Below are 27866 nucleotides of genomic sequence, written 5' to 3' on the forward strand. Positions count from 1 at the left end.
TGAAGGTCAGTAGAGAGAATTATTTCAATTCCAGAACATCACTTCATATTATGTTAACACCAGATGGGTCCAGGTTTACGATATTTGGATCAATTGACTATATAACCAAATTTTACTGAAAGCAACGAATGAATGCACATCTACCAATATTGAATAGGGGGGGGGGGGGGGAGTGTTGACATTGGACTCAAGTACTGTGATGAAACAGGAGTACATTATTACTTTTTATGATGGTTAAAAGTAAACCTCTTAATTTGCATGATTTGTTGCCGAAATTTCTAAGAAGGGAAAACATCTTTATTGACAGAATATTACAAAAGGATACTTGTAAATGAAGAAGGCCTAGGGGCGGATTAACGGTTTTGTTAACTGTGTTACCTTCTGAAAGTAAAGAATCTATTAGCATTATAATTTTTACCATCAAATCAGTCAAGTAGTACAGTATGTATGAGCAGCAGCATATATCTTTCATTGTTACCAAAATTTCAGGAAATGCTTTCCTTATCCTTATCAAAATTGAGTAGTATATTGAACGAACTTCATCCAAAGAGATATTTTACGTTAATATAAAGGATAAGGAAAATTTTTGTCAAGAGATGTTTGACTTTTCCAAGGAATAAACACGTTCGTAACATTTGGTTGCAACTGTGAAGCAAGCGAAGGATAGTGGCGGAGTAATATATCTTTCATGTATGTAGCATCTATGTAGTCAAGGCCCCATTGTGTATAATATTTAGAAGTATAGTCGTCAGTAAAAAATCTGTCCGCTTCCATTCTTCTTCGAGCCATAATAGTAAAAATTCTAAAGAAAGTATCGCTAAACCCAAAACCTTCAGGAAGCGGTGATTCGGCTAGTGATCCAATTAAGAAATCAATCTTCTCTACGTCATTATTATACATATGACGAAGTTCTTCGGCATGAGTTGGATTTGTTGTGAGATCTTCAAATTTGGTGATCGGTGTCATATGGAACAATCGCCTGAATGCATTATATCTGAAATAAACATAACAATGGCAGACATAAAACATTAATACAATTTACAGTGGTACATCAAACATATGCTTATTTTCCTATTAATCTGTTATTATTTCCAATCATTAATGAAAATGAAATAATAAAATACAAATCGCTTTTAATTTATTTTGTTTTTTACTTTCAAAATATACAGAGATCGCTAATGAATTATTCACTTGCAAGCGAATAACTCGACTTCATTAAAATCGTATTTATGTGAACTTCAATTAAGTTCTTAAGCTTCACAAGGGAAACGCAAGAACTACGCGTGTTTAGCTATCTATTTATATCAATGCTTAGGTTTATATGACCGTCCGCAGTCTTCGAAAGGTCACCGCAATGGTTAATCTAGATGGTGTCAAAACTAAAATACACATGAAATGCTGATAAATATTTTCGAGATTAACATGGAAATTGTTTATCTTAGACTTGTTTTTTACTTGATATACGTTTTAGTTTTCTATCAGTCGAATATGAATTATTTAGTCAACTCGGTGAACATGATATGTATGAATTTGACAGGTGATGTCTTTTAAGCTGATTTTGAAAGAAAAATTAACATCTGATTGGTTGAAACTATTCCACGTGACGTCGAACAAAACTTCATATTCCCTTTTGAGTATCATATTCCCCACTGAACTTCAGGACTGCCTTGAGCGACGTTACCCACAGTTAATGTTTTTAAACTTTTTGATCACTTTGTTTTTAAAGATAAAGATAGTAAAGTAATTTCGTTTTTAAAAAACTATTTCAGATCTAAACAGAGTAATTAACTTTTAATCGGTTCTTATTACACTGTGTCTAAACCACACCGGCAAAATTTGATCGGACTCGATGGTATCTAACATCCGGCACAATGACGGAGCATTAATAGACAGAAGAAAGATAGGTTTCTCCTTATTTTTTTATTTTTTTTAAGATATCGAAAAAGATATATACATATACAACTATTTTCTATTGTGAAATGCAATATTTTTCTACAACCGTTCTATATTAACGGAGAAATAAGTAAAAATGCACGTCAAAATGACGAATTGAGTGAACCTTGCCTCGAAATTGTTTAATTTCTCGTTAAATTGTTCACATTGTACGGAAAGAAAGATACGGGATGATAGATACTGACACGGAGATTGCAAAACTTGTCATTATAAACACCTCAATACTTGTATTTCTGAGTATGGAACGAAAGAAATTGGTCATGTCAAAATGGAAATGGCCGGTTTCGTCAATGTTTACCACCCGGTTTGGTCATAGATTTCACAATGCATAACCCGGTTTGGTCAACTAAAAAAAAATAATAATCGCATTACATTATAATTGATAATTTAACTTCAGTGTTAAAAAGGAGTTTTGTGACCGGGTCCATAGGCGGATTCAGGGGGGGCCCTGGGGGGCCCAGGCCCCCCCCCCTTTCGTGGGAAAAATTTGGTTGATTATATAGGGAATCACTGAAGCATGACTGGAGCGGGCCCCACCTTAGGAAAAGTTCTGGATCCGCCACTGGGGTCGTTGGAAAACAAGTTCTTTCACATACGGCTTTTTATATGATTAGTCTCAGATTCAAATAAATAATAAGCAAACACTAGAATTCCTACTCTTATAGAACACAAATAATTTTAATTTTACTTTGCATTCAAAAATTTATAACAGCAGAATAGATAGGAATGAAGGTTATAACGCAAATTGAAATTAAAGCTCTCAAATATGCGTTTTCTATATGAATTATGTTATAATAATTAGAATGTGTTCATGTCCGCCTGGCATGATTCATTAGACCTCGACTTAAATGGTTCCATAAACAATTGGTTAAGTTTCTGTGACCATTTTTTTTTTATCTTACAGACCTTCATCATAAATTGAATTGCGATCATTTAAGCATTTGTGACATATCAGTGCGTACACTTAAATAATTAATATGTCTCAATTTTTTTTTATTGAAAAAGAAACCGCCAGTGAAGTTGTTTGCTATGTCCGATCAAGTTATCCGGTTTGTGAAATTTGAAATTTTCAGTTGTTACACGTTTTTTTTTTAATTCAAGAACGGTGTAATTTTGTTTGGAAATCTTTGTTGTTTTTAGCTCGCTTGACCCAACAGGAAAAGTTTTTTTTTCATCACTTGGCACGGCTTATTCTCATTTCGCCTTAGCTGTCAAAACAATTATATAAAATTAATCCCAGTTTGCCTTAGTACAAAAAGCGGTCGACTGTCGTTCATTATCTTTCAATACAATTTTTTACATAAATTTTCACATCTAAAATTACTAGGCTGTATTTAACAAACCTTATTTAAAATCATATGTCTTTTTTAATTATAATTAGGGTATCTAGTTTTAAAAAGTTTACTGTGACCCCGCTTGTCAACCAGGATGGCCGTCATGGCTAAGAAATAAACAAAGGGGGCATGCAAGTGTATGATGTCAATTATTTAAACACAGCCGTAGACATAGACAATTCGAAAGGGCCAGGTGATTATCTTCAAAATGTTGAGCTCTACCATTTGTCCATTTACTATAAAATTCTCATATTAGTTCTTAAAGGGGCACTAGCTACGATATATATAAAAAAAATAAAGTATGATTTTTTTAAGATCAATCATTAATCAAATTGGAATAATGAAATAATAATTTGCTTTTAGCAATCAATTTCCTTTAATTTTGTTGAAATAAGCGATTAAACATAATTTTTGACTGATTCACTTGCAAGTGAAAACGTCATCATCATTCTAACCGGTATTCATGTGAACTTCAAGTTAACCCCTAGCTAGAGATTGACAACGCATGCATTGTACGTGTACTGGTTATTTAAAGAAAAAGAATGTCAACAATGAAAGTGAAACTACGGTAAATCATTTGATTACTAATTCGATGCACATAAAATCATTCTTATATGGTTAAAAACAATGAGAAACATCTATTTTTAATCTATAAAATAAAATCAAACAGACCTATAAAAATGCAATTGCACGTGTTGGTTTAATCTATTCGTATCTTTATTTTTGTTTACATCGCTTATATGGTCATCTGAGGTCAAATGATAGTTAATTAGATGGCGTCTGGACTAAAATACACACGAAACGAACCTATATATTATCTACCCCATGCTCTGTAAACTGTTTATTTTAGACTTTTGATAGTTTGGATAAATGTTTTACATTGTTATAAACCAAATATGAGAATTTGAGTCAAATCGGTTACAATGAATTTGACAGCTAGTGCCCCTTTAAAGGAGTTATTGCATTGCCCTTAAATGACGAATTTGAAGTTCTTTTTATCTGACAATTCCTATCTATTATTTTCAAACATAATTATATATAAAAGTCATATAGCAAATATGACTTTTTGTCAATTGTATTCTCCAATTTATTTACATTGTAGTCCTGTAGTGTTGAGTTGTCATCTTAATGTTATATTTCACATGGCTATAAAAGGGGAGGTTTGGCATGCCACAAAACCAGGTTCAACCCGCCATTTTTTTCTTTAAAAATGTCCTGTACCAAGTCAGGAATATGGCCATTGTTATCTTATAGTTGGTTTCTGTATGTGTTACATTTTAACGTTGCGTCGTTTGTTTTCTCTTATTTTTGAGTGTAAATTCACATTGCGATAAGACGTGTCACGGTACTTGTCTATCCCAAATTCATGTATTTGGTTTTGATGTTATATTTGTTATTCTCGTGGGATTTTGTCTGTTGCTTGGTCCGTTTCTGTGTGTGTTACATTGTAGTGTTGTGTCGTTTTTCTCCTCTTATATTTAATGCGTTTCCCTCAGTTTTAGTTTGTTTCCCCGATTTTGTTTTTTGTCCATGGATTTATGAGTTTGAACATCGGTATACTACTGTTGCCTTTATTTAGGAAGTCAAGAAGATATACAAATAAATCGACTTGGCCGATATCCTAATAAAACTTATTGACCTTTAATTAAGAGTTTTTTTTTCAATTTCATTGCGTTTTTACACGCCCGTCACAATTTTGACAGGACTTATTAATGTATACATCCGTCCGTCCGTCTGTCCTTCCTTCCATCCGTCCGCCCGTCTGTCCTTCCTTCCACCCGTCCGTTCCTCCATCTATCAGTCATTCTGTCTGTCCGTCCGTCTGTCTATCTATCCGTCTATCCTTCTGTCCAGCGTAAACATGTCGCACCGTAACTTGAGAACAGCTATATAAATCAGGTTTTCATGAAACTTATTTCTTAAAATGGTCAAACGATCTGTAAACCTTTTAGTGAAAATCAAATTAAATCTTTTTGAGTTACAGGACTTTGTAAGTAAAATAGGAGTGTGTTTTTTTAACATGTCGCGTCATATCTCAAAACGATTTATCATAATTGCATCAAACTTTACACACTTCTTAGTAATATAAATCTTAATTTCTGCATACTTTTTGGTGATGTTTTGAATTTTGTTTATTAAGCGTTATTTAGTTGTTTTTTTGTAAAAAAAAAAAAAAAAAGGAGGGATCACATATCGCGATGTATCTCAAAACCTATATAAAAAAATATCATAATGTTAATGTTAAAAAAATAATTAGATATCAGCGTTTGCTATTGAGTATTTATATTCCATTTAAAATTAGTTTGAAGATCAGTGAAATAACGGATACGCCTTTCATTAGGAAAATGTGTATTACTATAATTACCTATGTAAATAAATTTAACAACGCCAAGTTAACTTTATAATGGATATATATTTAAATTCTTTCGAAAGACAATGTTCAGATCCGTGTTAACGTTGCTTTTCATAAATTGTTGGTTGTAAAAAAAATATAAAAAACCGGGTGATATATATAGACGAAACCGGGTGATTGTGTAGAAACAACAATGACGAAACCGGTGTATTTTAATTTGACATGACTCATTTCTTTCGTTTCATACACAGAAATACAAGTATTGAGATGCCCATAATGACTTGTTTTGCAATCTCCATGTCAGTATCTATCTTCCCGTAGCTTTTTTTCCGTACAATGTGAACAATTTAACGAGAAATTAAACAATTTCGAGGCAAGGTTCACTCAATTCGTCATTTTGACATGCATTTTTACTTATTTCTCCGTTAATATAGAACGGTTGTAGAAAATATTGCATATCACAATAGAAAATAGTTGTATATCTAAATATATTCTTCGATATCATAAAAAAAATAAGAAAATAAGGAGAAACCTTTCTTTCTTCTGTCTATTAATGTTCCGTCATAGTGCCGGATGTTAGATACCATCGAGTCCGATCAAATTTTGCCGGTGTGGTTTAGACACAGTGTATTATCATTGTGTATGTTGTGTTTAGTTATAAAAAAAAAACCAAACGGATAAGAAAACAGTTATGTAAACTAATATCTTATGTTCAGAAGTAAAAAAAAGTATAGGCAGTTGAATACAACATTCATTTCCATTGACCTGGGAGATATGAAGATTTTGTCACCCTCGAAAAATCATATTTCCCTCGGGCAATATGAATTTTCTTGGGTGAACAAATCTTCATATCTCCCTAAGGCACGGGAAATAAATGTATAATGTCACCTTCGGTCTCCTTTTCATTCCATTTTCCAACCGTTTTGTTCATTTGTGTTTTAACAGGCAAGTAATGTTTTGAGTATTTCATTGATCATGTTAAGGTTCCCGGTACATGCAATTCAGAAACATTTTTCTTGAATGCATAATAAAAAGTTATCTTTAAAATGATTATGTCAAACCGATTACGTAAAAGAAAAACAATAAGTATAAGTTTAACTATAATTATATATGTCATATTCTTAAAAATTCAATAGAAGCAATCAGCATGTATTTACATCTATTAAGCATACACACCTCGGGATTCCTCTTTCCCGGTCACGTAATATATCGATTGTAGCCATGTCTACTTTTCCTTTTCCGTGAGGACTTGAAGCGGGTAGATCAAGATTTCTCAAGAAATTTGGATAGTTGTGGAGAGTCATTGCACCAGGATAATCATTGCCAAACGTATAAAGTAAGTCCTCCATTGAATTTTCCTCAAACACTGACTCCGCCTTCTCAAATACTGTATCTTTCATGTTGTATCTATTAACTACAATATGTGTAATAGGGTATAAATATTTGAAGTATTTTTTAAATAATAAATAAGTACTCCTTATTCCATTACTTGATTTATTTCAGTTTCCACTGTCTAAAATCATAGCTAGGTGATAATGGAGTGATTTAAAACATGCATTTATAACTATTATTGAAAAAGTTCTTTTTGCCGACTTGTTTCTTTATTATTATGAGGCTGACTTCATAAAGGAACTTTTTAGTATAAAAAATAAGAAGTTAGCAATATTCTTAAGCTTTAACTTTGCTTGCCGCTATATAGATGATGTTCTCTCACTAAATAATTCAAAATTTGGTGACTATGTTGAACGCATCTATCCCATCGAACTAGAGATGAAGGATACAACAGATACAGTTAAATCAGCCTCATATCTTGACTTACATCTAGAAATTGACGATGAGGGTCGGTTGAAAACAAAACTTTACGACAAACGAAATGATTTCAGCTTCCCAATTGTGAACTTTCCATTTCTATGTAGCAACATTTCTGCAGCGCCTACATACGGAGTATATATCTTCCAATTGATACGATTTTTGCGAGTATGTATTTCCTATCATGATTTCCTTGATAGAGAGTTGCTGTTAAACCAAGAGTTCCCAATGGTGAAGTTGAAATCATCCCTTAGTAAATTTTGATCACGAGTTGTTTGACCGTTATGGAATAACCTTTTTGATATCGGATATGTTTATTACGTCGTAACTACAATCCTCTTCCTTTTTCATGAATGTGAACTACTGGAGACTATTTACCGGATTTGTAATAACATAAGCAACACGACGGGTGCCGCATGTGGAGCAGGATATGCTTACCCTTTAAGAGGACCTTAGATCACCCCCAGTTTTTAGTGGGGTTCGTGTTACTCAGTCTTTAGTTTTTTTATGTTGTTTCTTGTGTACTATTATTTGTCTGTATGTCCTTTTCATTTTTAGCCATGGCGTTGTCTGTATATTTTTGATTTATGAGTTTGACTGTCCGTCTGGTATCTTTCGCCCCTCTTTAAGACTCTTGAAAAAAACAATTCCTACCTAAATCATCTGTTTGGTGACTTCTTACTTCAAATTCATCTGGCAAAAGTGGATGTAATCGGTATGCGGCAATGAAATCTTGTGTAAGAGAATATGGAACTCCTCTAATGTTTTTCGGGTTACCTATATCAGATAAAATAAGTTTTATAACATTTGTGAAGTCTATGTATTAGATCAACTAACAGCCAATATAAATCATACTGTTTCTTTTTCTTTATTAAAATTCACCGCAATATGACCATTTGAAGCATACTATTTGGTAAATAGACCTTTTACGAGATGAAGATAAAAAAAATGAAAAATGACTAAAACAATCACAAAGTTTTTACTGTGGTCATGTTATTTACCAAATGTTTTCATCAAGGATATATATGTTACAGTAAATAGGTGAAATTATAAATTACACGTAATTACTAAACATTTCAGTAAATACCTGTAATTACTAGCCAATTTAGTAATTACATGTATGTATATTTTTCTGCGTTTCGTAGTATAGTAGAAAAAAAATGTATTGCACGGTTCATCAAGACTAAGTGTAGTCACGTGTTCAGAATGACCAATGGTCAAGGTTTTTTATGGTTTGGCGCCAAATGTATTGTTCGTGTTAAGGTCTTCATTCTAGCCGTGGACGTTCGATAGTAAACCACAAATTACAAGTGTATATATTTATATATAAGTATGTTATAAGCAGTGGCTGTTTATTTTTGTATTTGTTTTTTAAGCGCTGGACTTGACGCTTTCTCTGGAAGTGGTGTCGGCATTACCTCGAGTCACAGGTTTCCATGAATTAAGTTAGTTTTTCCTGGGTGGCATTCATCACTAATGACGGAGATGAAGATTCAAAGAATAGAATCTTTTATATTGTTTATGAAATAGACAAATCTGTTAGTCTAATTTATCATTTTGGATTGATGTATTGTAATAAATATGTATCGTTACATAATGTCAGATTATATCATATTTAACGCCGGCTAGTTCATCCGTACGGCAAATGCAATATATATATTTGTTGAGTTATTATTTAGATTTATATAGTTTGAAGTATAGTTCAATTTGTATTTGGTATACTGGTCAGTCAACATTGAGTATGTTTGGTATATCTAGTTTGGTATAGTAAATACTTACTAGTTGTTTCAGTGATTACTGGTATTCACTGATTTGTTTTGTCATTTTTACAGCTATTTAATGACTTGATATTTTTGTTTTAAAATTAAAGACATAATTCAAGACACCAAATAAGAAGGTAAAAGTGTAGGGATTTTTTAGGGCTTACTTAAGGATTAAGAAATATAAGTCACATCAAAAGTGTATACTCTTTAGTGTTTGTGAATTGAAACTGGAAAATGATTGTTATATAAGTTTTGAAACTCCCTAAAGGTCATTTGGCATGAAAATACGGATTTTTTGTGTTATTTAAATTTGCTGTTACAAAATATTAGAAATTATTAGAAATTAAGGAATGTATCTCCCTCATGCAAAGCTCTGATTCCTTTCACGAATTTGACTATACTTTTTGGACCTTTTGGATTATAGCTCTTCATCTTTTATATAAGCTTTGGATTTCAAATATTTTGGCCACGAGCATCACTGAAGAGACATATTTTGTCGAAATGCGCATCTGATGCAACAAAATTGGTACCGTTGATTTTATTACTACCACTGGGTCGATGCCTCTGCTGGTGGACTATTAGTCCCCGAGGGTATCACCAGCCCAGTAGCCAGTACTTCGGTACTGGCATGAAAATACGGATTTTTTGTGTTATTTAAATTTGCTGTTACAAAATATTAGAAATTATTAGAAATTAAGGAATGTATCTCCCTCATGCAAAGCTTTGATTCCTTTCACGAATTTGACTATACTTTTTGGACCTTTTGGATTATAGCTCTTCATCTTTTATATAAGCTTTGGATTTCAAATATTTTGGCCACGAGCATCACTGAAGAGACATATTTTGTCGAAATGCGCATCTGGTGCAACAAAATTGGTACCGTTGATTTTATTACTACCACTGGGTCGATGCCTCTGCTGGTGGACTATTAGTCCCCGAGGGTATCACCAGCCCAGTAGCCAGTACTTCGGTACCGGCATGAAAATACGGATTTCTTGTGTTATTTAAATTTGCTGTTACAAAATATTAGAAATTATTAGAAATTAAGGAATGTATCTCCCTCATGCAAAGCTCTGATTCCTTTCACGAATTTGACTATACTTTTTGGACCTTTTGGATTATAGCTCTTCATCTTTTATATAAGCTTTGGATTTCAAATATTTTGGCCACGAGCATCACTGAAGAGACATATTTTGTCGAAATGCGCATCTGATGCAACAAAATTGGTACCGTTGATTTTATTACTACCACTGGGTCGATGCCTCTGCTGGTGGACTATTAGTCCCCGAGGGTATCACCAGCCCAGTAGCCAGTACTTCGGTACTGGCATGAAAATACGGATTTTTTGTGTTATTTAAATTTGCTGTTACAAAATATTAGAAATTATTAGAAATTAAGGAATGTATCTCCCTCATGCAAAGCTTTGATTCCTTTCACGAATTTGACTATACTTTTTGGACCTTTTGGATTATAGCTCTTCATCTTTTATATAAGCTTTGGATTTCAAATATTTTGGCCACGAGCATCACTGAAGAGACATATTTTGTCGAAATGCGCATCTGGTGCAACAAAATTGGTACCGTTGATTTTATTACTACCACTGGGTCGATGCCTCTGCTGGTGGACTATTAGTCCCCGAGGGTATCACCAGCCCAGTAGCCAGTACTTCGGTACCGGCATGAAAATACGGATTTCTTGTGTTATTTAAATTTGCTGTTACAAAATATTAGAAATTATTAGAAATTAAGGAATGTATCTCCCTCATGCAAAGCTCTGATTCCTTTCACGAATTTGACTATACTTTTTGGACCTTTTGGATTATAGCTCTTCATCTTTTATATAAGCTTTGGATTTCAAATATTTTGGCCACGAGCATCACTGAAGAGACATATTTTGTCGAAATGCGCATCTGGTGCAACAAAATTGGTACCGTTGATTTTATTTAGCATGCAAGGCAATGACAATCCAAAATTGAGAAATCAAAAAAGAGACATAGCCAACCAACCTACATTTCTTCATCAGCGGCGTCCACAAATTTTTACTCTGTGGTTGAAGTTTTTTAAATTTTGATAACTTTCCTAAATTATCCTTGATTTCTAACCAAACTTGAACAGAAGCCTTTATGATCATAAGATAAATTTCAAGAAGTAAATTTTGTAAAAAATAAAATTAAGTCTTTCTGTATTTTACATAATTATGTATGAAATTATGAACTGAGTTTTTATGCAAGGTAACATTACATTCACACTGTGGTTAACGTTTTTAAAATTTTAACGACTTTTCTAAATACCCTGGATTTCTACCAAACTTGGACAGAAGCTTGTTTAGGATCATAAGATAATCAATTTAGAATTAAAATTTGTAAAAAAAAACACCTTTTCGAACTTATAAATAGACTATTATTTCAGTTAACGTTACATACACTCTGCAGTTAAAGTTTTCAAAACATTTATAAGATTTCACAACCCCTCCTGGATTTTTACCAAATTTGGACAGAAACTTCTTACAGTATTAGTAAACAGATAGTATCTAGAGGATTTGTTTCTCTCATTTTTGTTGAGCCTGCAACTAACAGCAAAAGTAAGCGAGGCATTGGTTTCCGTAAAACCCTTACAATTTTATTAGCTAAATACATCGGTATCCCATCTCCAGCGGGGGTTGTATTGAAGGTCATGAATACGTATTCAATGAGGTTAAATTATTGACTTGCAAGTGCACAACTCATTAACCATGTTCCTCAGCTTATTTAACAAAATAGAACCAGATTGGCTGCTAAAAGTGAATTATTATTTAACTATTATATCATTTTTATTAATGATTTAACAATAAAAAAAATCATATTTAGTTTTTTCTTATTTCTCGTAGCTAATGCACCTATAACAAAAAGATAAATTTTTAGTCTGATCACCTTTTTAAGAGTACTTGCTAATTTTCTAGCTAGTATAACTGTGTTACAATAACTTTTGATCAGCTGACCATATTACAATATTGTTTTAACATTTAGTAAATAGGTGTAAAAATTCAAGTTAAAATTAGTAATTACTGGTAATTACTGGGCCGTTTTAGGAATTAATTGTATTTACTAAGTGCATCGGGAATTACATGTAATTCCTAAATTTTAGTAATTACATGTAATTCCTAATTTCACCTATTTACTGTAACATATACATGTGAAACATTCGTGGTCGCAATGTACACCAGGTGATAACCAACAACATGTTAAGTTTAACTCATTCTTACAGATGAAATAATTTAAACTGACCAAAATATTACCTCTGACGGCAATGGTCTTGGGAAGCCCTCAACTAAAAACAAAAGTTCAAATCCACATGTATAACTATCCCATATGTCCACACAACGTATGTTAGTTTGGCATTATCGCTGGTTTTGTCACATCTCTACTTTTGACAGTAACAAATGGATGTGTTGGAATTTGTTTGACGGCAATGTAGGCATAGAGGAAGATTATTACCTTGTCACGATCCTTTCAGCAAGGGCGAATAAAAATGGTCTACATTACTATATATGAAAATAGGAGATGTGATACAATTGTGCCTATGAACTATAGTTTATTCTAAAGTTAGACATAACATCAAAACCCCGATACATGGAACATAGATGGATTCAAAAGGCCTGATTTATGACAAAACAACAACGACATTCAAAAATCTCAATCAGTTTATATCTTGTCTTGGAGAGATTTTATTATGTCAATGAAATCCTAATGAAGTCATTATTGCTTCAGTGTTTGAAACCACAGAAACGCAGTTAGTGGATATTTATTTGATTTATTTTTAACAAATTTTTGTAATTCTTTATGAATTTTATTTTTTTCTTATTTCTTGTTTATTTATATCAAATGATTATCGTTGGCACCAACATTTGTATGTTTACTAGCAATGTGCAGTTGGAAACGTTTGTTTAACCATACTTAACATGTCTCGTTTTTTACAGTAACCTTTAAAAATTCCATAAGTCAAAAATACGCAAGAAAATGATATGAGCCTGCATTTTATATACATTCTTTGTTGTTTAAATTTTTCTTTGAATGGTAGTTTTTTTTCTATAAAATTTCAGTTATTTTTCACATACAAAGATGCTTACCTATAGATCCCGGTATGCCATTAGCAAATTGTGGATATTGTTTGATTAACCATGCTGCTAACGTTGCATTTCCTCTTGCAATCTCAATAGGACTTACTCCATACCAGTTAGACTTTAACCCTAACTTGGCAACATCATTGTGCAGGATAGCAGTTGTCCATTCTAGCGTATGAATTTTGGCAATTACTGCAGCAATAATGAGCTTAGCCGTGTTATGCAAAATTTCATCATTCCAAGTTGGATTTCGTTCTTTAAGCATATCGCATACGTAATTATGCTCTCGCGTCCAAATTACATGAAAAACACCTAGTCCTACCCACCAATTTAAGGAACTTCCTAAGATAAAGATCATGAGTTTCATGTTATAAAATTCAGATATTCATGAATGTCAATTTGTTGTACATAATTGTTCAAATATACGACTAATAATCATTGTTCAAAATGTGAATGTTTGCCAAATCTTTTGTGGCATTTTGTAAGTTTCTTTTCAGTTGTTGAGCCGATTATTGTGTCTAAGTTAAATTACAGAATTGAAGAAAACAAAATAGATCGGGATTTTATACGTAAAGCTTGAACCATGACGTATTGTACATCCGTGATTGATCAGGAACTATCATTCAATCTTGTTTCATTTGATTTTCAGCAAGTTTTTTCCAATATGGGTTTTTATGAGGTTTTAAGCGTCATTCTTTATTCTGAATTCTTTTATTTAATGGGACATTATCTTTTTTTTTTGGTTATTGAACCATTTTTCCATATTGTATTTCCTATTTTAGCATGCCATTATTCCCTTGTCCTTATTTTTTGTGTACATATTTTCCAGATTTTCGTTAGTTATATTTATGTGTGTGGCTCATTTTTCTCTCCCCTATTATTCTCCATTCTGTAATCCCAACCACACCTTGGGAAGTAAGTTCTAAATTTAATGACGGTAAACAAATACATACCCGTAATAGGCAATCCAGTCGATGGATCAATCGGTAGACGTTTATTTGAAGTTAGTTTTAATTTGCCGTCTTTTCTTGTACGGATACGATGATTTATTTGTTTGTTAATTCCATATAGTTGTGATGCGTCCCACCAGTGTGTTACAGTATTTTGATAAGTATCATAATCTTTAGAATTTCTGCAGCTATCTCGTCTGGTCATAGGTATGTCCATTGTTTTACAGAAATCCGGATCGTCATCTCGAATAGGAACCTTTAAATGTCTACAAAGATACGATGCAACTTAATGTCATGATTCTTAATTTGTAAAAGAGGGACGAAAGATACAAGAGGGACAGTCAAACTCATAAATCGAAAATAAACTGACAACGCCATGGCAAAAAATAAAAAGGACAAACAGACAAACAATAGTACACAGGACACAACATAGAAAACTACTTGTAAGTATAGTTTGATTAAGACGGATTTGAAATTTATCGGGCAAGAGACATGTCATAAAGATATCTAAAAAGAAGATTATTTTTTATCCATTTTTCGAATTTCTATTTAAGTATCACTACCCCCAATCTTTCCCGATGTCAAATCCATTTAATGAATTATAAGTTAAGAGTCAAGTTTGATTTTGACACGTATAGGATTAAATCTCAATAATTATCTTTTTCATAATTACTTAAGTACCACACATTTTCATGAACAATACAGGTTATCGTAGATATTTTGAAATTCCGGATAATATTAACATACCACTCGACAGAATATTTTCGATTCTTACAAAATTCAAAAACAATAAAACTACAAAATAAACCTGTTTGAATTTGACAGAATTGACATTTATCTTACTAATAAATAGTAATACCCTTAAATTAAATTTGAATTTGGAATATTTTCTCTGGGTGATATAAAATTTGTTACATGGTGTGTTAGTGACCTAATATGATATATATAGCACACCGTGTAACGAATTTATCTTACCGACTGTCACCACATGTGGTATTTTGACTAGAGACCTACCAAACTGATGAAGTCTTCAATACTTAGTAGTAAGAAACCTACTTTCAATTGTCTATACAGAAAACAAACGCTAACAATAGCAACATTTTAGCTTTAAATTTGTTTGATGAATTTATTTGAATCGTTCATTACATGTATCAATGGCTTCGTCTGTTGAATCCTTTCAGATTTCTTTTTTGTTTTGGAAGAGGGAGTAACTCCGTTATGCCAACAATAACAACTTGTTAGCTTTAATTATGTTTTATGAACTTATTTCAACCTTTCATCGTCAATTTCTTCGTCAGTTGAATCCTTTCAGATTTTCCCTCCACACCGTGTTGTTTTTATGAAGGGTTGTGGCATATTTTTTTGTTTTGAAAGGGAAGTAACTCCTTACTTTACCCATATTTTAACTAACCATGTATGGTTGCTAACCCTATATTTTTAGGACACCCTATATCAAATATATAGTCACTACGTGTAGTCCTTTAACCAATCATATTTCTATACATCTACAGGAGGTAAGATAATAAATATTCCACTTGACAACTCTTAAGACAATATCTTTTAAAATAATACAAATTCAATTTTGACAGAATGGACATACTTTTGAAGAGTAGGCCGATATGTAATTTCAATATCATCTCAATCTGGTTTGTACTGTTGTCGAAAATATTAAAATGATTTTTCAATGCTTCTGATATATGATTAACAAAAATGGTTACGCTAAAATAGCCGTTTCATTTTTGAAAAAAAAGTACAATAAGACATTAACCTGTTTTGACTGACTAGAATTAAAGACAGTGTAAAAAAATAATATTTTATGCTCGGCTTAATCACTAAACTTAAAATACATTTTTTTGTATTTAATTTATTATTGTTCGTTTGTAAGGTTTGCCCCTCATTTCTATTTTGGTATACTTTCCTTTTCTTCCGCTTCATTTAAAATTAAACGTTTTCTAAAATGTATACCTGTGTCTATCGTTTTTGCCACTGTCAAACCAATCGTGGGTCATAAATTGTACCCAGCCAGCTACAAGGATATTAACAATGGTAACCGGAATAAATGTCTTCCTTTCCATTAATGTACGACTAATGTCACGTGGATTAGGGTTGTACAAATTATTCTCATCTCTAACTGTGGCATTCAGGGGAACATTTCTGCCTTAAATTAAAAAAAAAGCGTTTGTTTATATTTCTGAGACTGTAGAAACATTAATGAAACAACCGATTAGACAAGACTCATTGAAATTGTCATTTCTATTTTTAAAAGACTTAATTCCACTATTTTTAAAATTATTTTCGTTAATGACGAAACAACTGATAACTGTTTATAATCTTACTAACTCTAGTCAACAGAACAATAGGAATGAATTAAGTCAATCTGATTAAAATTCTGATCCAAATTGTCTCGCCTGCACCTATGATTATAGCGGAATATGTTGTTATCTACTCGCAGTTGCATATCTACTCTTAAAAGCAAAAACAATTTTTTTATCGTTTCATCCTCTTGATTGGAGTTCAGAAAGTGTGTCAAAACGATATTTGCTGCAGTTATAAGAATCAGTACTAAGCACTCACCAAAACGATAATAAAGACTACCCGCTGCTGGATTTTCAAAATCATTACATAGTCCATCCAATCGTCTGAATTTATTTCGGCGCTTGGAACAACCATATCTAACTTTTCTTCCTAGTTTCCCTGGAGAAATAAAATATTATTTTCAAGGTCAGTACTACAAAAAAAACCAAAGGAACACACTACAAAGCTTTTCTATTTATTTACAGGAATTGGAGAAATTCTAGTCAATAATAGATATAACGCCTAAATATGGAAGAAACTAAACTGAAAAAGACAGAGTATACGGGTAATTAGTGCCAATGGAGTATAAATTCATTTCGTCAGAAAATATTTATAAACAAAATACCAATCTTTGGATCCAAGCAGTATCTTAGTCGTCTATGATAGTAGGATTGTTCTGTGGTCTCTGTGTAACTGTCAATTAAATTTTCCTGTTGAAGTTTTGCTTGAGATGACGCTATTGATAGTACATCATATGGATATGGATACTGCCACCAATTGGAAGAAACTGAAATGAAAATATACATCATTCAGTATATGTCTGGATTTTTCTATATTTATGCAACGTCAAGATAGTAGTCAACAATTGTTTTTATATGGTGTCTGGTCGTTTAGGGAACGATAAACGATCAAAAGGGGAATATGTTTTTTTCCTCCAAAAAAACAAATATCCTGATCCTCAATATGATGGAGAAAAAATATTGTGGTCTGGCTTATGACTTAAAAAAATATTCTGAATCTAGATTTCCTAAAACCTTATAGTGTCGAAAACAATAAATAAAAATGTTCACACTTTGCACAGAAAAAAATTCTGACTCAGACAAAAAAACATAAATCCCCCTTGAGGTTAAATGATTGCCCCCTAGGAAAAACGATACCTAACCAGTAAATTAAAAAAAAATCCAAAAAGTGAACCAGTACCAAAAATAAGGATGAAAATATTAAACGAAAATACAAAATTCATAAAAATTTCGGCTTCCAAATATCTATAATCAGATTGAGCAGACCGGTTTAAGATGCCATTTCTAGTTATGCTAATTTTCAAAAAAATTGAGCAACATACAAATTAAACATCGAACATCGTATGTAATCTTAACAACACAACGGGTTAGAAGCCTCCAAACCTAGGGGATCAGTACTGGGACTAAGCTTCTACTTTTTCTACTTCAACGACATGCCAGAAAACATTTCGTCAACAGTGAGGCTATTTGTATATGCATATGTCTCATATGTCTCATCAGAAAGCACAAGTTTACAAGAAGATCTCAACAATCTAGATGGGAAAAAATATTGATGATGCAGTCCCCTCCTGATAAATATGTAATCCATCCAATCAATAGAAAGAAGGAATCAATTCACAAAATGAAATGCTTTATGGACATAACTTAAAACATGTATCATCAGCAAAAATCTTGAAGACACCAACACATCTGACCTAAATTGGGGTGCTTATATAAACAACATAAGCCAGGACGCTTACAGGACAACTATATCCCTTAAATGAAAGATCAAGAAAAAGGCAAATACAGCACTAGTAAAACCGCCAGTTGAATATTCATCCTTACCTATAAAAAGACGATTATACGCAAAAATATTCAAAGAAAGTCAAAAAGGTATGTAACAGACAGATATCACAACACATCATCAAATTAATTCATGATATACCAGCTACAATTACAAGGACCAACACGAGAGGCGAGATGAAGGATTGCTAGGTTAACCCTGCTGTACAAAATTTCAAACGAGTCAGTTGTGATTGATATTGGTGAAAACGTATACCACTAGACACATTATCAAGTCATACCATTGTTTACTTTTTTCTAAATACCATTTATCAAGACCAGCACCAGGAAAGAGCCCGGCGTCTGGCGTATTAAATTATAATCCTGGTACCTTTGATAACTATTCACGTTTCCTTAAATAAGTTTGAACTTGATGATTTAAACAAGCGCACACCAAACAGTGACATGATAGCCAACATTATTATTTTGAATACAGCTTGAGTGTCCTGGATTTTTCTCATACTATACCCCCTCAAACTAAAATTCAAAATAAAACTTAAATTTCGATTTTGATGAATAAAATTCAGAATTGAAATGGGGAATGTGTCAAAGAGACAACAACCCGACCAAATAAAAAACAACAGCAGAGGATCACCAACAGGTCTTCAATGTAACGAGAAATTCCCGCACCCGGAGGCGTCCTTCAGCTGGCCCCTACACAAATATATACTAGTCCAGTGATAATGAACGCCATACTAATTTCCAAATTGTACACAAGAAACTAAAATTAAAATAATACAAGACTAATAAAGGCCAGAGGCTCCTGACTTGGAACAGGCGCAAAAATGCGGCGGGGTTAAACATTTTTGTGAGATCTCAACCCTCCCCCTATATCTCTAACCAATGTAGAAAAGTAAACGCATAACAATACGCCCATTAAAATTCAGTTCAAGAGAAGTCCGAGTCTGATGTCAGAAGATGTAACAAAAGAAAATAAACAAAATGACAATAATACATAAATAACAACAGACTACTAGCAGTTAACTGACATGCCAGCTCCAGACTTCAATTAAACTGACTGAAAGATTATGATTTCATCATATGAACATCAGGCACAATCCTTCCCATTAGGGGTTTAGTATCATACCATCATAACATAGATGAGAAGAACATAACCCGTGTCATGCCAACAACTGTTTTTAGAATAAATGTGTTTAGTTCCGATACAAAGACCTTATCAGTGACTCAATATTAACGCCAAAATATGCAATCTTTAATGACTTGACAATAGTATCGTAATTATATCCCTTCTTAATAAGTCTATTCAAAGGTTTTGTAAGTTTCTGAGGTGAATACTGACACCTTAGTGCTTTATAAAGAATATTTCCATAAAAAATTGGATGTGAAATACCTGAACATAGTAGAAGTCTGCATGTTGAGCTATATTTACGAATGATGTCTTTATACCGATGATACAATTTAGTAAATGTTTTGACTAGTTTGTGATATCGAAAACCCTGGTGTAATAATTTTTCAGTAATACATAAATTTCTCTCGTTAAAATCTAAAACATTGTTACATACACGAGCGAATCGTACAATTTGAGATATATAAACACCGTAAGATGGTGACAAGGAAACGTCACCATCTAAAAACGGATAATTAAAGAGGAAATGAAAAATCATCCCTTTTATCATAAATTTTAGTATTCAGCTTTCCATTAGTGATATATATATATCAAGATCGAGAAAAGGGCAGTGGTCATTGTTAGTATTAGCTTTATTTAAAGTAAGTTCAACAGGATAAATTTCATTAATATACATACTGAATTCGTCATTATTGAGAGCCAAAATATCATCCAAATATCTAAAAGTATTATTAAATTTGTTTATCAGATGTTGTTTCGATGGGTCTTTGCTTATTTTTGTCATAAATTGTAACTCATACCAATACAAAAACAGGTCCGCAATAAGTGGTGCACAGTTAGTGCCCATTGGAATTCCGATAATCTGACGATATACGGAATCCCCAAAGTGAACAAAAATGTTATCTAGTAAAAATTCAAGGGCATATATAGTATCAAAGCATGTCCAATTAACTTAGTTTTTTTGTTTATTGCTACTAAAAAATGACCTAATAGAGTTTGAACATATATGTTCACATTCTGATTTTTTGAATGCCCATTTAATTAGGTGTATGAATTTTTTCTTAATGTGAATGTGAGGCAATGTGGTATACAGGGTAGAAAAATCAAAACTTTGAACAGATTCAAAATCACGAATATAAGCATGCAATTTATCAAGTACTTCCAACGAGTTCTTGACACTCCAAAAGTAATTTATTCCACTATTTTCGAAGGCCTTATTTGAACAATTTATTATCAGGTTTTTAATTGTACCAAGTGTGCTGGTAAATTTCAATTAAAAAACTGGAGACCTATCACTTTATTAAATGTTGATACAAAAACTGCATCAGCTGCATTAGCAAATAGAATAAAACCTTTTCTTGGGGATATAATTAGTGAAACACAGCAAGGTTTCATAAAGGGAAGGTATATTGGAGAATGTACCAGGCTTATTTTTGACATTATGGAAAAGGCAGAAGATGATAATCTACCAGGTCTTTTACTTTTATTAGACTTTGAGAAAGCTTTTGATACTCTTGAATGGTCATTTATAGACTTGGCTTTGTCTTTTCTAGGATTTGGTCCTATTTTTTGTAGATGGGTCAAGACCTTATATTCAGAATCTCAGAGCTGTATTATAAATAATGGACATTGCTCTCAATTTTTTAATATTGGTCGGGGTGTTAGACAAGGTGATCCTCTATCTCCATATCTCTTTATATTATCTTTAGAGCTTATGAGTGCTGCACTTAAAAATAACCCAGATATAAATGGTATGAAAATAAATGATTCTGAGTATCTACTAAGCCAGTATGCAGATGACTCATGTCTCTTATTAGACGAGGATGAGAAATCTTTAGATAAATGTTTATATACTTTAGAAAAAATTTCTGAGTGTGCGGGACTTAGGGCTAATTTTGATAAAACGGAAGCCATATGGATTGGGTCAAAGATTCACTCAAGGGATAAACTAACAACTACAAGAAATTTGAACTGGAATCATTCAGGAAAATTTAAACTTTTAGGAATAAAATTTGATCTGTTCAGCGAAAATAAAACGCTTGTAAATTTTGAAGAAAAAATAAAAAAAATACAGAGCCTGCTAAATTCCTTGGTTTATAGAGATTTAACATATATGGGAAAGATCACTGTCATTAAGTCACTAGCTCTACCTATTCTAATTCAATCGTTGACAGTTTTGCCAAATCCTCCGGATGATAAAATAAAAGAAATTCAAAATATTTTTTTTTGTTTCTTGTGGTCAGGAAAACCAGACAAGATTAAAAGAAAAGTTATGATAGGGTTATTTGAAAATGGGGGGTTGAAAATGCCAGATATAAGATCCTTTTGTTATTCATTAAAGATGACATGGATAAATAAACTTTTAGACCCCCTTGAATATATCCCCATGGAAAACATTGTTAATAGATCAATACAACAGATTAGGAGCAGACAAAATATGGTTGATGACCCCTGATGGTATCCTAAAGATTTCTTCAAATTTTAATAATTTCTGGAAAGATATTTTACTTAACTGGAATATCCTAAACACTGTCACTAATGGCACTGCTGAAGGGATTATGAAACAATCCATATGGCTAAACAAGAGTTTGAAAATTAATAATAAAACTGTCTTTTACCAGAGGTTGGTTGAATCAGGAGTTGTCTTTATAGGTGATTTACTTGATGAAAACAGTATTTTTTTTACTTTAAAAGAATTCTGCGAAAAATATAATCTTAATATTAATTTCTTGGAATACCATTCTTTGCTGCATATGATACCAAAAGACTGGAAAAATTTAATCACTACTTCAGAGAAAATTACTCACATATCTAACGATAAATTTGAATTTATAAAAAACAATAAAAAGTCATGTCAGTTCTTTTATAAAAAAAATCTTGTCAATGTACACAGAATGTCCTACAAAACAAGAAGACAAAATGTGTAAGGAACTAGGCACTCATATAGAAAATTGGGATTTCATTTATAGTTTACCCTTTTGTTGCACTAAAAACAACAAATTTAGTATGTTCCAGTTTAAGATTTTACATAGAACTCTCGCTACAAATGCATTATTGCAGAAATACGGGTTAAAAAAAACTAACTTATGTAGTTTCTGTAATGAAACTAAAAAAACTATAAGTCACCTTTTCTGGGAATGTATGCTAGTTAGAAATTTGTGGTTAGAAATTGCAGCACTTTTTCTAGTTGAAAATAATTTAACTTTTATTCTTAATGTGGAAAATATTGTTCTTGGGTCAGAGTCTTGGGATATTTCCCTAAACTTATTCACTATTCTGGTTAAATATTATATTTATACATGTCACTTTAATACTTCATTACCGAATCTTAAAGGTGTCATAGCTATGATTAAAAATTCCTACCAAATAGAAAAAATATCTACCTCCTTTTACAGATCCCCTAGAGCAAGAGAGAAATTTGATAGTAAATGGGAATTAATTAAAAACTTAGTTTACATGTGAGGAGAGATCTTTCTATTTATGTACTTACTTAAGGCTTTATAATAGTTCATGTAGAATTAATAATATGTTAATGCACATCACAACTGGACAGTGATTTGTGTGCATCTTAAAAGTACTATCTATGTTTATTGCTATTATATATATATATATTGATATACTAGTTTTTGTTTGATTGTATTTGAATTATCTCCCCTTGACTTAGGTTGACATTTATTATGTGACTCTGTCCAACATGTTGTCCAACATGTTATCTGTTAATGATCTCTGGTAGCCTCTCCTGGTACCTCTCATGTTTTACATCACTGTATAGGCAGTGATACATGTGGCTATAGGAGAAGGCTGATGCAATCATTAACCTTATCAGCATATTCAGGTATTCTAATCCAGAGTGATAAAGGATGTGTATGACTCAGTAGAAAATTTAGAACAATTAGCATAACTAACTTTTTAATTTCAGACTGTTATTGAAAAATTTAATATCATTATATGTATTATGAATTAATTATATAATTATGTATCACAATATATACTTGGTGTATTTTCAGATGAAATAAAAATAAATTACAAAAAAAAAAGTGCTGGTAAGAAGAATAGACAATTTAGTAGTTGAACAATGGCTTGAAGACGAAATAAATCTATATTTGTAAGGGGTTTTGTGTAGCTTCGGAAGCCAATACATAGTTGGGACTTTCATTGTATTTGGCTCTGCTTGTAAAGCGGTGGCTAAAAGTTTATGTTTGTTACAGATTTCGTTTTCTGAAAATGGAGTCAGTTGGAATGTTGGTGAATTGGTGATTTCCATTTTCAGAACCTCAATGTAAAATTTACGTCAAACAATAATAATATTATTAGCAGCTTTATCGGCCGGGACAAAAACAAATTCCTTGGCTAGTTCTTTTAGTTTATGTTTGATACGAGAAATAGGTTTATTGTGGTTATTGTTAATAGTAAAATGTTCTTTAAAATGTTGAATACGTATATCAACTATCTTCATTACTGAATTAAAAAAAGAGTCCAAAGATTTTTTGTCAGCTTTTTATGTTGATTTCAAATAAGTCGGAATAATTAGTACATTATTGCATAATACAATTTTCACGAAACCAAAAACATTTTTTTTTATAAATGCCATATGTTACAAGAAGAGGCGGTAGAAAATATTTAAACACATTGTTAACATAGTAGATGTTAACTCGTCCCTGAGAAAATATATAATTTCTTATTATATAATGAGTATTCGCTGTGGTTGAAAAAAGTTAATAAAATTCATCATTATTTTAAATTCTTTTGACGAAAAATATAACAATACTATTATATGACAGTTTAACGAAACATTTGACGAATGAACAGATAATGAATAGCAGTTTTGGCGAGAACGCTCAAAGCACTAAATAAACATGACTATGATATAACTACGGTTTTAAAAATTCTTATATTTTAAAGGACAAGTTAAAACAGTTTGATATACTACTCTATCGATCTCTCAAAAAAAGATTAACTAAAAGTCTTAACTTTAAAAACTTTAAAGGGGCACGTGCTTTTAAACTCACGTTCAATGAGGTCGAATTATTCAATTGCAATTTAGTAATCCAACAACAATGTTTCTTTGCTTATTTTGACAAATTTGAACCAAAATTGATTTCTAAAAACGAATTATTATTTCATCATTTCACTTATGTTAATGATTGAACCAAACAAAATCATATTCTAGTTTTTTTCATATCTCATAGCTAGTGTCCCTTCAAGATGCAGTAGCTACTTAAGTCACCGTAATGAATTTTTGAAAGCCGTGAAAACAAAGACACTTTATCATGTTTATAGAAATCAAAGAAAATTATATTTCGTGTCATTTTCAGATTTCTAAAAATCACCATAAAGAACAACTCCAGTTCATCTGTAAGACTAGAGCTAATTCATTATGCAAAAATGTACTCTTACATGTACGTCAGGACCGAAATCCGGTCCCTTTTAATTTCATCCATAAATACGATATGAAATTCATTTTTTAAAATATTAAACATATTAAAGTGTGTTGGACAATTGACATATTATCTCTGTTTTAAAGGTTTTTTTTTACATTTTCATACATAATCTTATTATTTAGAAGACAGAATATGCAAAAATATTGACGTCTTTAACAATTAGAAATTGACCTTTCATCATGTTCATCGTGATTTGACAGATATTGCATCGTATATATATTTGACGAAAATGCATTAATGATAGATCGAAAGATAATGATTCAGCCATATGCAAGGTTTGTGCATTTGAAATGAAATTTTATTGTTGATGCCACTCATCAAAATAGATAACTTCATTTTTTCTTGCACTATTATACTTTGTGTAATAAGAGTGAGATGAGGCAGTCCTAAAAGCATTCCTCAATGAAAATAAATACCAGAAATGTCTTGTTTTATATAGATAGATAATTATGTTTTTAAATGTATTTATTAAATAGACATAACATTCACAGTATTTCAAAGCGAATAAAAGACGTATGTACTGAAATAATGAAAACAGTCTACTATTTTTTGCATAATACGTTTGTGTGACATCTGCTGTAACATAATTGCTGTTTTTTACAGACAAATATATTTTTCACATCTCTAGTCACCATAATGTGCATGGGTAGGGTAACATATGAACTATGATGTAAATATTCCGACTTAGCCTGTCCACCTTACAAAAAACAGGTTCACAATCACAACAAATGCCTGTTTGTCTATTTTTTTTAGCCATGTCGTTGTCAGTTTATTTTTCATCTATGAGTTTGACTGTCCTTTTTTTCGCCCCTCTTTTATCGGCTTTTGTCCTGATATGCCTGTAATACTTGTCACAGAAAGACGAAAGACATTAGATTGATCAATCAATTAATATGACGTTGTTTTGTGTTACTGCTGTTCTTTAACAATATATTATACAGTTTCCTTTTTTTTTTTTTTTTTTTTTTTTTTTTTTTTTTTAAATTTATCATATTTTAAATTTTCCCTAAATTATTTGAACACTTCTAACCTCGTACATTTATTAGGAACTGGTTCAGAGTTACTGGTGTATTTTTTTTTCAATGAATTATTTTAACTACAAAATTGCTTATTATAAAAATTCCTTGAATTAGATCAGATAATCTGTCAATAAAATTTTGATTATTTCAATCTGTAAATAAAATTTTGATTATTTCAATCTGTAAATAAAACCTTAACTATTTCAATCTGTAAATAAAATCTCAGATTATTTGAGTGATTTTATAAAATCCATATTCAAAATTAGGGATTATATAAAATCAATAGCCAGTTCTGCAATTTTATAAAACGCGTGACATTTCAGGGATTTTACAAATTCCATGATTATACAAATGCACTCCAACAATTACATGTACTTGTTACGTCGTCGAAGTTTAAAAATGATACGCATAAAACATATTTAGAAAACTTGCTTTAAATCTTTTAAATATTTTTAGGCACAAATGGACATCTTTGTGAATACATTGAAAATACAGGATAAGAGCTATACAGTATCGAAGAAATATTAGTTGAGTCAGTTGTAATTGTGAAAATAATACTATTTACCTTATACAACCACATGATTGTCTAAGGTTATAATTTTGTAGAAAGGCAATACAAAGTCGTTGTTGGATTTTCAAACCCAGTTCTTACATTCTAGCTATGTTACGAAGTATTTTTACTGTATAACATACTGTTTGTTTTATTACTTTCTTATGTGAGCATTTTACAAAAGATTCTGTTTGTTTTGTTACTTTCTTATGTACGTATTTCACAAAAGATCAATTGAAATGTGTTACCTAATCCTCGGAGAACTAATCCCCTCATTTAAGCCAAATTTTATATATACATAAAAAAAGATTTTAAAATAATCAACGCTATAATCATTAGACATATCATCGATTCGTGTGCAAACTACTGTTTTCATGGGAAAACTTAAATGTTGGTTAATAGCCTTCGAATGTTGCATGTTTGTTTTTATAATTATAAAGATAGTTTGACAAAGAATATCTTATATCATTTATCCTTAAATCTGCTCAAGATTTCCCTAAAACCAATCCAAAACAAATTGACATTATCTGCCTCTATTCTGTTGAACTGTATTCCAATTTGAATAAGAATTAAAAGTAAATAATGAGAAGTAAATGTGTCTTACCTGTAGGTATTGCAAAAACATAAGTATTTGCAGATAAAATAGTCAACAGACAACATAGACATCTGTACATGTTGTTGACTGTTAGATCAGAATGAAATTGGTTATTCTGCATTTTATTGGTTTTTTCAAATACGATAAATGACAAATCGGTTGACATTAATTCGATCAACATTATGTTTTTTCATTCGGAAATACAAGCCCAGTTTAATTCCTTTACTTTTTCCGTTTGCTTACTAGAAACGGAACTCCAATCATATGTTGATTTCCGACATTTGTTTTACAAAACAACTATTAACGTTAAGTAGACAAACTTGTAAAGACAAATGGGAGCCTTTCCAAATATGATTCTGAATGATTAGTACCTTCCACACACGAACGTTATTGCTGAAAAATTCGCGAGAACAGTTATACATGAAGACAAAGGGCATTAAAATCTCAGCGGTTATAAAGCACATCTTGGAAACCAATTATATATTAACCAAAACAAAATGGCACAGTAACTTTTATATAGTGAATGGCCTTTTGATGTTCTAACACAATGTCTTTAAACCTTAACAATGTGAATTTTAGTAAGACTTTGTTCCCTTCTATCTTGAATCCATGATAAAAAGTAAAAAGTAAAATGACTTAACTTCGTAGCAGTGCTGATTGTTCACAACAACAACAACAAATAAATAATTTATTTAAGTCTCACCGCTTTAAAACATTCTATATACATGTATAGCGGGGTACAAATAATAAACCAAAAATTCTAAAGGAAAAATATTTC

The 27866-nt window shown here is 31.6% G+C and overlaps 2 protein-coding genes across 2 annotated transcripts in view; both read right to left on the minus strand.

Annotated features, from left to right (window-relative positions):
- Positions 1 to 27866, minus strand: part of LOC139514647 (uncharacterized) — a 369289-nt gene that overhangs the window by 211480 nt on the left and 129943 nt on the right. The gene's annotated exons all lie outside the window — the stretch shown is intronic.
- Positions 223 to 27592, minus strand: LOC139514628 (uncharacterized). The gene is made up of 9 exons (XM_071304077.1): positions 27098 to 27592; positions 17181 to 17342; positions 16835 to 16954; positions 16226 to 16418; positions 14264 to 14526; positions 13317 to 13652; positions 8104 to 8226; positions 6817 to 7054; positions 223 to 994 (listed from the first exon to the last, which is right to left on the minus strand). The coding sequence occupies exons 1-9, from the start codon at positions 27267 to 27269 to the stop codon at positions 562 to 564; spliced, it is 2040 nt and encodes a 679-aa protein (XP_071160178.1). The 5' UTR covers positions 27270 to 27592; the 3' UTR covers positions 223 to 561.

The sequence above is a fragment of the Mytilus edulis genome, chromosome 3 (genome assembly GCF_963676685.1).
Source record: "Mytilus edulis chromosome 3, xbMytEdul2.2, whole genome shotgun sequence".
Taxonomy (NCBI): Eukaryota; Metazoa; Mollusca; class Bivalvia; order Mytilida; family Mytilidae; genus Mytilus; species Mytilus edulis.